The sequence below is a fragment of the Neoarius graeffei genome, chromosome 5 (genome assembly GCF_027579695.1).
Source record: "Neoarius graeffei isolate fNeoGra1 chromosome 5, fNeoGra1.pri, whole genome shotgun sequence".
Classification (NCBI taxonomy): Eukaryota; Metazoa; Chordata; class Actinopteri; order Siluriformes; family Ariidae; genus Neoarius; species Neoarius graeffei.
The window spans coordinates 40,220,582-40,232,713 of NC_083573.1; the positions used below are offsets into that span (position 1 = coordinate 40,220,582).

At 43.9% G+C, this 12,132-nt stretch overlaps 1 protein-coding gene across 3 annotated transcripts in view; it reads right to left on the reverse strand.

Moving 5' to 3' along the window:
* ttyh1 (tweety family member 1) overlaps positions 1-12,132 on the reverse strand; it is a 75,121-nt gene that overhangs the window by 32,576 nt on the left and 30,413 nt on the right. For all 3 annotated transcript variants that reach the window (XM_060920518.1, XM_060920519.1, XM_060920520.1), the window contains exons 4-6: positions 10,585-10,696; positions 9,968-10,293; positions 9,710-9,805 (exon numbers count right to left, since the gene is read on the reverse strand). In XM_060920518.1, coding sequence (XP_060776501.1) covers positions 9,710-9,805; positions 9,968-10,293; positions 10,585-10,696 — 534 coding nt within the window. The remainder of the gene's footprint in view (positions 1-9,709; positions 9,806-9,967; positions 10,294-10,584; positions 10,697-12,132) is intronic.

Consider the following 12,132-nt stretch of genomic DNA (forward strand, 5'->3'; position numbering starts at 1 on the left):
TCCTGTTCTACAGGGTCACAGGCAAGCTGGAGCCTATCCCAACTGACTACGGGCGAAAGGCGGGGTACACCCTGGACAAGTCGCCAGGTCATCGCACGGCTGACACAGAGACAAACAACCATTCACACTCACGATCAGTTTGGAGCCACCAATTAGCCTAACCTGCATGCCTTTGGGGGAAACCGGAGCACCCGGAAGAAACCCACACAGACACAGGGAGAACATGCAAACCCCACACAGAAAGGCCCTCACCGGCTGTGAACCCAGGACCTTCTTGCTGTGACGTGACAGTGCTAACCACTACACCACCGTGCCGCCCCATTATCCATCCATCCATTATCTGTAGCCACTTTATCCTGTTCTACAGGGTCGCAGGCAAGCTGGAGCCCATCCCAGCTGACTATGGGCGAGAGGCGGGGTACACCCTGGACAAGTCGCCAGGTCATCACAGGGCTGACACATAGACACAGACAACCATTCACACTCACATTCACACCTACGGTCAATTTAGAGTCACCAGTTAACCTAACCTGCATGTCTTTGGACTGTGGGGGAAACCGGAGCACCCGGAAGAAACCCACACAGACACGGGGAGAACATGCAAACTCCACACAGAAAGGCCCTCGCCGGCTGTGAACCCAGGACCTTCTTGCTGTGACGTGACAGTGCTAACCACTACACCACCGTGCCGCCCCATTATCCATCCATCCATTATCTGTAGCCGCTTTATCCTGTTCTACAGGGTCGCAGGCAAGCTGGAGCCTATCCCAGCTGACTACGGGTGAAAGGCGGGGTACACCCTGGACAAGTCGCCAGGTCATCACAGGGCTGACACATAGACACAGACAACCATTCACACTCACATTCACACCTACGGTCAATTTAGAGTCACCAGTTAACCTAACCTGCATGTCTTTGGACTGTGGGGGAAACCGGAGCACCCGGAGGAAACCCACGCGGACACGGGGAGAACATGCAAACTCCACACAGAAAGGCCCTCGCCGGCTGTGAACCCAGGACCTTCTTGCTGTGACGTGACAGTGCTAACCACTACACCACCGTGCCGCCCCATTATCCATCCATCCATTATCTGTAGCCGCTTTATCCTGTTCTACAGGGTCGCAGGCAAGCTGGAGCCTATCCCAGCTGACTACGGGCGAGAGGCGGGATACACCCTGGACAAGTCGCCAGATCATCACAGGGCTGACACATAGACAAACAACCATTCACACTCACGATCACACCTACGGTCAATTTAGAGCCACCGATTAGCCTAACCTGCATGTCTTTGGACTGTGGGGGAAACCGGAGCACCCGGAGGAAACCCACACAGACACGGGGAGAACATGCAAACTCCACACAGAAAGGCCCTCGCCGGCCGCTGGGCTCGAACCCAGAACCTTCTTGCTGTGAGGCATTATTATTGATTTCCTCAGCTCTTCAGCTGGTGTTTGTATTGGTATTTGGTTAGAGCCTCTAACCTGAGATATCCAATTCTCTCCGCAGTATTCTTGCCGATCCTAGAAGGTAGAGAATTGTACTCTGTCTACTTCTATCGTCTAGATATCCAACTTTGTCAGCTCTTCCTCCAGTTTTGCCACATCACCTAGCGCTCCTACTACAACCGGTATCATATTCACTGAAGTGTTCCACAATTTTTGAATCTCCCTTGCCAAATCCTGGTATTTCTCCACTTTCTCCTTTTCTTTCTCTTCTACTCTTCCATCTCCAGGTATTGATATGTCTATGACCCAGGTGTGGTTTAGATCTTTGTCCTTCACTACGATGTCTGGTCTTCATGCCTGTATAACATGATCTGTTTGTATCGAGAAATCCCAAAGTATCTTTGCTTTATTATTTTCTGTCACTTTCTCTGCCACATGGTCATACCAATTCCTTGAGTATGGTAGTTCATATTTCTTACATAGATTCCAGTGTATTATTTGTGCAACTTTGTCATGCCGCTTTCTATATTCACATTGTGCAAGTTTACTACACTTGCTGAGAATGTGAAATATAGTTTCGTCCCTCTTGTTACACATTCTGCATTTTGCTGTTCCTGCTTGTTTTTCGATGTTTATCTTCCTCCATCGTGTTGGTAGTGCCTGATCCTGTGCCGCGGTAATGAGTCCTTCAGTTTCCTTTTCCATGTATCTGTTCCTGAGCCACCTGTAGGTCTTCTTCACATCATGTTTTTCTGTTAACTTAGGGTACTGCCCATGCAGCACTTTCTCTTTCCATTCTTTTTCTCTCTTATTCTTTTGCTTGTCCTTACAGTATATTCCTTCTTTGTGTCCTCTTTCGTGAGTCTTCTCAGTAACTGGTTGTACCCTTTCTCTTCATCTTTGACATAATCGGACAGTCCATGTTCTTCTGATCTAATTGTTTCCTCCACTGTTTTCAGTCCTCTTCCACCTTCAATCCTTGCTACGTACAGCCTGGCCACGCTTGCTCTGGGGTGTAATGCTCTGTTCATCGTCATTATCTTTCTGGTTTTCCTGTCCATTACTTGTAGTTCTTCTTGGTCCCAATCAAGAATTCCTCCAGAGTATCTGAGTACATCAACTGCCCATGTGGTTTATCCCTTTGATTACATCACCACCATTAAGCTTAGATTTCAGTAATAGTTTGACTCTTCTTTTGTATTCCTTTGTTACTGATTCCTTCATCTTTTTAATTTTGATGTTATTAGCTTCTAGTACTCCTAGGTATTTACAGCCATTGTCTCCAAGGTCTTTCATCATCTGTCCATCAGGTTATTATTATTATTATTATTTTAATACTTGGGCGGCAGGGTGGTGTAATGGTTAGCGCTGTCGCCACACAGCAAGAAGGTCCAGGTTCGAGCCCCGTGGCCGGCGAGGGCCTTTCTGTGCGGAGTTTATATGTTCTCCCCGTGTCCGCGTGGGTTTCCTCCGGGTGCTCCGGTTTCCCCCACAGTCCAAAGACATGCAGGTTAGGTTAACTGGTGACTCTAAATTGACCGTAGGTGTGAATGTGAGTGTGAATGGTTGTCTGTGTCTATGTGTCAGCCCTGTGATGACCTGGCGACTTGTCCAGGGTGTACCCCGCCTTTCACCCGTAGTCAGCTGGGATAGGATCCAGCTTGCCTGCGACCCTGCAGAACAGGATAAAGCGGCTAGAGATAATGAGATGAGATGAGATTTTAACACTTTCCAGTGATCTTTTAAGATTATATCTTGCCACAATGTATTAGATGATCTCAAAAAAATCTTTACCGAGTCTTACAACAGACTATGGGATATTTAGCATAAATACGGAAGTGATTATAGAAAATCACACGTGCTGATTGGTGGGGAGATTCAGACTATTTCTCGATAATCACCTCGAGTGACTCAGCAATGGTGGCCAATCGCATTGTCACCGTAAGTGAGGAAGAATTACAAATGATGAAAGAAAATGCTGTTCCTAAAAGCATTAAAGATGCTACGAAGTTTGATCTAAAACTATTCAAAGGTAAGGTGGAATTGTGATTTATTTTATCCATTTTGAAACAAAGTATTTTATGTGACTCGGCATAGATAAGTGAGACAAGTCTGCGTGCATTACATTTGCATGCTGCTTTTGAAGTTTGAAATAATTTTTTTTAATATGATTTTTTTTAAATAATTACCTGTGTATTTATACAAAACCAGTTATCCACTTCAGGCTCAGTGAATATTGGTGAATAATAACCTCGACTTCGTCTCCGTTATTATTCACTGATAGTCACCTCGCCTTCGGCAAATAATTGTTAAATACGTGTTCTCCACATCAGCTTATACAATGAAGATACTCAAACTACAAATAAAGAAAAATATTATATTCTGCTTTGCGTTTTTTATCAAAATGGTCCAACAGTGCCAGAAATTTGTCGCTGGCTGTCACACAGCACAGTGAGCGCATCACACTACACATCCTTATGTTGTTCTCCCACTTCTGTGTGGGGTTGATGTTGTTATGTTGAGCCAATAGGGATACTGAATTCTTTTAAGATGTGTGATTTGGGGATTATCTGATCACAAAATTGGGCAGAATATCGTACAGTGTAAAGCCAGCTTTAGCATTATTGAATAGCCAAAGAATCACACTGAAACGAATTTTGACCCCTGACTAAGAAAAAAAAAACACACCCTCAACATGGAATTCCGAGTTGCAAACTCGGGACGGTCTCCTCATGCCTGAGTTCAGAAAGTGACATCAAATCAGCATGGCTGCTCACAGCATGAACAGTAAACAAAGTAGTATTTATTTACTTTTAAATGAGTTATGCTGTATATACAGTACAAGTATTTGCTTTAGATAAATCAGCCTAAAGACAAATATATAACATTGACTATATACAGCTCACTGTATTGAGAAAGTAAATACAGTATTCATAACTCATAAGAGTTAGCTGACTAGCTTCAAAAGTCCGTGTTCAAAAGATGACATACAGTGCCTTGCAAAAGTATTCATCCCCCTTGGTGTTTGTCCTGTTTTGTCGCATTACAAGCTGGTATTAAAATCGATTTTTGGAGGGTTAGCACCATTTGATTTACACAACATGCCTACAACTTTAAAGGTGCAAATTGTTTTTTTTTTTATTGTGACACAAACAATAATTAAGATGAAAAAACAGAAATCTGGAGTGTGCATAAGTATTCACCCTCCCAAAGTCAATTACTTTGTAGAGCCACCTTTTGCTACAATTACAGCTGCAAGTCTCTTGGGGTGTGTCTCTATTAGCTCAGCACATCTAGTCACTGGGATTGTTGCCCATTCCTCAAAGCAAAACTGCTCCAACTCCTTCAAGTTAGATGGGTTGCGTTGGTGTACAGCAATCTTCAAGTTATGCCACAGATTCTCAGTTGGATTGAGGTCTGGGCTTTGACGAGGCCATTCCAAGACATTTAAATGTTTCCCTTTAAACCACTCCACTGTCGCTTTAGCAGTATGTTTAGGGTCATTGTCCTGCTGTACCATGAACCTTCATCCCAATCTCAAACCTCTGGCTGACTCAAACAGGTTTTCCTCTAGAATTGTCCTGTATTTAGTGCCATCCATCTTTCCTTCAGTCCTGACCAGCTTTCCTGTCCCTGCAGATGAAAAACATCCCCACAGCATGATGCTGCCACCACCATGCTCATTGTAGGGATGGTATTCTCAGGGTGCTGGGTTTGCGCCACACATGGCGTTTCCCATGATGGCCAAAAAGTTCAATTTTTGTTTCATTTGACCAGAAAATCTTCTTCCATGTGTTTGGGGAGTCTGCCACATGCTGTTGGGCAAACTCCAAATGTGTTTTCTTAAGTAATGACTTTTTTCTGGCCACTCTTCCATCAAGCTCCACTCTGTGGAGTGTACAGCTTAAAGTGGTCCTATGGACAGATACTCCCATCCCTGCTGTGGATCTTTGCAGCTCCTTCAGTGTTATCTTTGGTGTCTTTGTTGCATCTCTGATTAATGCCCTCCTTGCCTGGTCTGTGAGTTTTGGTGGGTGGCCTTCTCTTGTCTAGTTTGTAGTGGTACCATATTCTTTCCATTTTGCTATAATGGATTTAATGGTGCTCCCTGGGATATTCAAAGTTTGGGATATTTTTTATGACCCAACCCTGATCTATACTTCTCCACAACTTTGTCGCTGACCTGTTTGGAGGCTCCTTGGTTCTCATGTTGCTTGCTTAGTAGTGTTGCAGAATCAGGGTCCTTCCAGAACAGGTTGATTTATACAGACATCATGTGACAGATCATGTGATACGAAAGGGGGTGAATACTTATGCACACACCAGATTTCTGTTTTTTTTTCATCTTAATTATTGTGTCACAATAAAAAAAAAAACAATGTCCACCTTTAAAGTTGTAGGCATGCTGTGTAAATCAAACGGTGCTAACCCTCCCAAAATCCATTTTAATTCCAGCTTGTAATGCAACAAACAGGACAAACACCAAGGGGGATGAATACTTTTACAAGGCACTGTACATGTTTTCCCCCCACCTCATTTTTTTTTTGAGACTCAGGCCCACTTTACACGGGGACGGTCTGAAACAAAAACGCAAAAGTCCGTTTTCGTTCTCATTTTTTTCCGCGTCTACACGACCGTTTTCAAGGAGGAAATCTGCGTCTATACGGTGACGCATAAATGTGTGGAATTCAATTGGATGTGCATGCCAGGCGGCCAGGTGGTGCTGTGAAAGACCTCCGCTATGTCTGCACGCATGCAGACATGTCTTCCGTCTTGTCTGATCTGCACATCTGCGCCGCGAAAACTTTGACTACTCTGGCTATGGTAAGTAAGAAAGTAAGTAAAAAAGTAAGAGCATGCTATACCCGCCTCTGTTCATTAACGGTATATGTGCAGATTCGGTATAGATGTTCGAAGGACTCCTGGACGTTTATTAAAGCTGCCAGAGCAGCTTGAAGGTCCGTTGGATCGATGTAATCAGACATGCTCTTACTTTTTTACTTACTTTCTTACTTCCCGGGCTGGCATGTACAGTATATGACATATGTATGACGTAAACGCGTACCCGACGTGAGCAGATCCGAGCAGAGTTTCGCGTATTGGGTAGTTTAGACGGATATGCAACGGGGGCTGTTTTTAACTTATCCACTCTGGAAGGCGTTTTCAATTTTTCCCATTTTTCAGCCTCGGAAACGCCGTCCCTGTGTAGACGAAAGGCACTTCCGATAAAATATTTAGTCGTTTTTACCCGACAGCGTCCTCGTGTAAACGGGCCCTCAAACACACAGGCTGAAAATGATGTCACTCTGAGTTCCGACTTCCCAATTTTGAGGTAATCGAATGCAGCAATAATTCTCGAATTCTAAAAAATGCCACAAGCCTTACACATATTTAAATATGTACTAAATATAAATACTGTATATAAACTCCAAACTCAAGGCAAAAATATCAAACAGCTATAGATGTGAAGGCATTTGAACAATAGTCCAAAAATGTGATTGGATAGATGATATGCTGACCAGTTGTATATTGTTTCTCTTTTATTTATGTATTGAAATTGGTTTTCCCTTAGAGAAATGGTTTCAAGTAGAACCATTTTAGAAAACTAGACCCATTAGCCAGTCAAAAAACCCTTTAAAAGCAGTTTTCCACCTTATAAATAAGTCCCAGTCAAAAGTTTGGACACACCTTCGAATCCAGTGGGTTTTTTTCTTTATTTTTATTAATTCAAAGACACTTCATGTCTTAAAGTAATGATGGATGTAATTTCTCTTTTCTTAGTTGAGCGCTTCTTGATATAATATGGATTACTACAATACCATCCGGTGGCTTGATGCACCTCAGTTTTCCGTTCCCTGTTGTCATTAAATAGGTCATTTATTCTATCTTAGGTGTGTTTTTATTTGTAGCTGGGCCATTTATACATTTGTTAATGAAGAAATATAGAAAAAAGATTAATGAGAAACGACTAAAGCCCGGTGCACACGAGCGATTTTCCGTCGCTTGGTCGTGCAACTTTTTGATGCAAGCGAAAAATCGCTTCATATGCGGATATTTGCAACGACAATTTTTTGTTGCTTGCGACAGATCACTGGTATCAAACATGCTTGATAATCTGCGACAAAAAATCGGCAGTCGCTGACTTGTTGCAGAGATATCACAGTGTGCGCGCGTCTTTGCGATAACAAAGCGATCACCTCCAAAGGCTAAGCCAATCACCGCCCACGAAGTAGTCACATGATTTCCATGTTACTTGCATCCCCGCCCGTGAAGTAGTCACATGATTTCCACGTGACTTGCATCCCCTTCTCCAAATCGCCCATTGGGCGCAGATATTGCACACACGCAGCTACCCAAGAGGGGAAACTTGCATCCAAAAATCTCAATACACTTGCGTGAGAAGTCGCCCGTGTGCGCCGGGCTTAAGAAGAGCAGAATTTTTTCTACAGCAACATTAATGTCCAGTGGAATGACACATGCGCTGATCTCTATAGGAAGACGCGTGTTCTGTATGGTATAGTAGTCAATAAATGCCAAAATTATTTATAGTTCTTTTAACATTTTTTATAGTCAGTTTGTGCTTGATAGTATGATTAAGTCTTTAAAACAAGAACAGCAGAAACTATGAAAAAGATTGATGAGCACACAACTGTTTTTTTTCCCCAAATGCTCATTTTAGTTGAAACTTATAATTCATGACAACAAACTGGGCAGAGGAATGAACATTTAAACATATTTAAATGTCATTCCACTGGACTTGAGCATACAGTTGTGGAATAGGGCTATTTACTGTATTTTTATTATTTATTATTTACTGTTTGATCTCAAACACATTAAGAAGGCAAGAAATTGCACTAATTAACTTTTGACAAGGGGGCGGCACGGTGGTGTAGTGGTTAGCGCTGTCGCCTCACAGCAAGAAGGTCCGGGTTCGAGCCCCGTGGCCGGCGAGGGCCTTTCTGTGTGGAGTTTGCATGTTCTCCCCGTGTCCACGTGGGTTTCCTCCGGGTGCTCCGGTTTCCCCCACAGTCCAAAGACATGCAGGTTAGGTTAACTGGTGACTCTAAATTGACCGTAGGTGTGAATGGTTGTCTGTGTCTATGTGTCAGCCCTGTGATGACCTGGCGACTTGTTCAGGGTGTACCCCGCCTTTCGCCCGTAGTCAGCTGGGATAGGCTCCAGCTTGCCTGCGACCCTGTAGAAGGATAAAGCGGCTAGAGATAATGAGATGAGACACCCGTTAATTGAAAAGCATTCCAGGTGACTACCTCATGAAGCTCCATCCATCCATCCATTATCTGTAACCGCTTATCCTGTGCAGGGTCGCGGGCAAGCTGGAGCCTATCCCAGCTGACAATGAGCGAGAGGCGGGGTACACCCTGGACAAGTCACCAGATCATCACAGGGCCGATGCATAGGGACAAACAACCATTCACACTCACATTCACACCTACGGTCAATTTAGAGCCACCAATTAACCTAACCTACATGTCTTTGGACTGTGGGGGAAACCGGAGCACCCGGAGCAAACCCACGCAGACACGGGGAGAACATGCAAACTCCACACAGAAAGGTCCCCATCGAACGCTGGGCTCAAACCTAGAATCTTCTTGCTATGAGGCGACAGTGCTAACCACTACACCACCGTGCCGCTCCCTCATGAAGCTGGTTAAGATAATGCCAATAGTGTGCAAAGCGTCATCAAGGTAAACGCTGGCTACTTTCAAGAATCTAAAATATGAAACAATTTTTTGACCACTTTTTTGTTTAGTATATAATTCCTATATGTTCAATATGGGGGCGGCACGGTGGTGTAGTGGTTAGCGCTGTCACCTCACAGCAAGAAGGTCCGGGTTCGAGCCCCGTGGCCGGCGAGGGCCTTTCTGTGTGGAGTTTGCATGTTCTCCCCGTGTCCGTGTGGGTTTCCTCCGGGTGCTCCGGTTTCCCCCACAGTCCAAAGACATGCAGGTTAGGTTAACTGGTGACTCTAAATTGACCGTAGGTGTGAATGTGAGTGTGAATGGTTGTCTGTGTCTATGTGTCAGCCCTGTGATGACCTGGCGACTTGTCCAGGGTGTACCCCGCCTTTCGCCCGTAGTCAGCTGGGATAGGCTCCAGCTTGCCTGCGATCTTCAGTATTGTTCTACAATATAGAAAAGAGTCAAAAACCTATGACAGAGTAGGGGTGTCCATACTTTTGACTGGTACTGTATTGGTCAGACATTTGGAAAAAAATTCTCAAATTGTTGTATAATATCACTTACAAAATGAGGAGCCATCGAGCCTGTTTGGCCAAGCCTAGCAGAATAAAGAGACACACCACCAGATCCAAAAGGAGAAGCAGGACATAGGCGAGCCACCTAAACAGCAAAACACACAGCACACGCTGAACGTGGGAGGAGTTAACAGTATAGCGTACATGCCATCTGAATTGGGTTCACAGGGTTTTCAGAGAACTCATACAATACGCATACTCATCTGAAATCAACAGCAACATAAATAATCAGTTCTCACGACTTTACCTGTAGTCCTCATTCACCATGAGTGTGCTAGCTGCCCACCCTGGGGAGAAGGGTGCAGGGGCACTGTTTGAACTTGAGGTCACAGCCTGGGGTACAGAGGGCAGAACAGGGGTCACAACCCCCACCATGCCATCACTTGCATTAGTAGAGATGGAGCTCAGCCCTTTTCCTAGAGTGAGGGAGGAGAGAAGGGACATCACATGCTCAGACAGACGTCTGCAGGACCGAGTGGACACCAGAGCGGGTTTATTCCCTCCAAACACATTCTCCAGTGAGGTCAGAGGGCCTGAGATGGACTGCCGCAGAGCTGTTACGGTGTCTGAAACCTGGGCTCAGGAGAAAGGGAATGGGGAAGATGAAGAGGATGAGGGAATTAATCAGAGTGACACAGATATGATTGACTGACTGTATGAGCAACCAATCCTGCATAAGCCAAATCAATACAAGGTATGCACATCCATACCCACATACTGGAAATACACATAACGAATCAGATTATTCTCCTATTTATTTCACATGAACTCGTATAATGCACAGCTAAGACCTAATGGGCCTTGATTTATTCTCTTGGAAGGACAGCGGTGTAGATCACGGATAAACTGAGTGTGTTTTCTCACCAGCATATCGATGGACGCCAGTGTGTGATTGGCAGTGAGCAGAGACGAGGTCAACTGATACATCCCGTCGTTCGCCTCGCTGTTACCATAGAAACCAAAGCCTATAGCAACGCTGCAAGAGGCCAAAACACAAAAGAATGGAGTCAAGGGAGAATAAGGGTGGTGTGTTTAATTCAGTCAATGACTCAGCGTTAGTGAATAAAAAGCACTGGCCCAAGGAATAACACTATGAAATAACTCCTCTAACCACACCAGTAAAAAAACTCATTCTGAAACAACAGCTTCACTCTACATCATTCTCACATATTCAAAAATTCAACTCAAAGCTTGATATCAGATGTTACCCCCACTGCCAGACCCAGATTCACTGTTTGACCAAAAGACGGTGGAGGGAGGGGACGTATATACAGTATGTTGTGCTACAAGGCACAAACATGTTGCTGGTCTTGATACATGTGTGTGAATATAAGACTGCATGCACTGTCCTTGGTGAGTACATTATTAGAGCTGAGTGGCGTCTGGTTGTCAACATTTTTGCAGCCTGTGGGTTGTGGGACAAGATATTTCACTTCAGATTGGGCAATCACTCAGCAAGAGCACTTTTACACTGTGGTCGCTTTGTCATGTGATTTGCTCTTGTCGCATTCAGACATCGAGTGCAAGCCTGGCTTAAGTAATGCAGCGTTTAACTGGTAATGGAATAATCAATACCAAATTTTCTGAGGTCAGACTAAGCTTTCAGGGCCAGGAAATGGAAAGGAATGACCACCATTATAACAGGGATGAAACTGATTTTCTGCACTGAATAATGATCCAAAAATACTTGCTGTTATAGCAGTTAATAATAATAATAATCCATCCATTATCTGTAGCCGCTTATTCTGTGCAGGGTCACAGGCAAGCTGAAGCCTATCCCAGCTGACTATGGGCGAAAGGCAGGGTACACCTTGGACAAGTCGCCAGGTCATCACAGGGCTGACACATAGACACAGACAACCATTCACACTCACATTCACACCTATGGTCAATTTAGAGTCACCAGTTAACCTAACCTGCATGTCTTTGGACTGTGGGGGAAACTGGAGCACCCGGAGGAAACCCACGCGGACAACATGCAAACTCCGCACAGAAAGGCCCTCGCCGGCCACGGGGCTCGAACCCGGACCTTCTTGCTGTGAGGCGACAGTGCTAACCACTACACCACAGTGCTGCCCAATCATAATAATAATAATCATCATCATCATTATTTAAACATTTTTTTAAATAATAATAATTTAAAAATAATTTATTTCAAACTTCAAAAGCAGCATGCAAATGTAACAAAGGTGCGACTCAGACTTCTGTACATAGGTACATACAGTATATAATCTAAAATTTAGCTGGATACAGTATATATACAATAAAACTATACAAAAGTATGAAATTGTGTTAAAAAATCTAAATATGTAAATAAAAAAAAAATTAAAAAATCAAAACCCATCCTAATTTAGAGCTTAAAAAGTAAAAAAAAAAAAAGGAAAAAAATAGCTTCAAGTTATTTGCATGGCC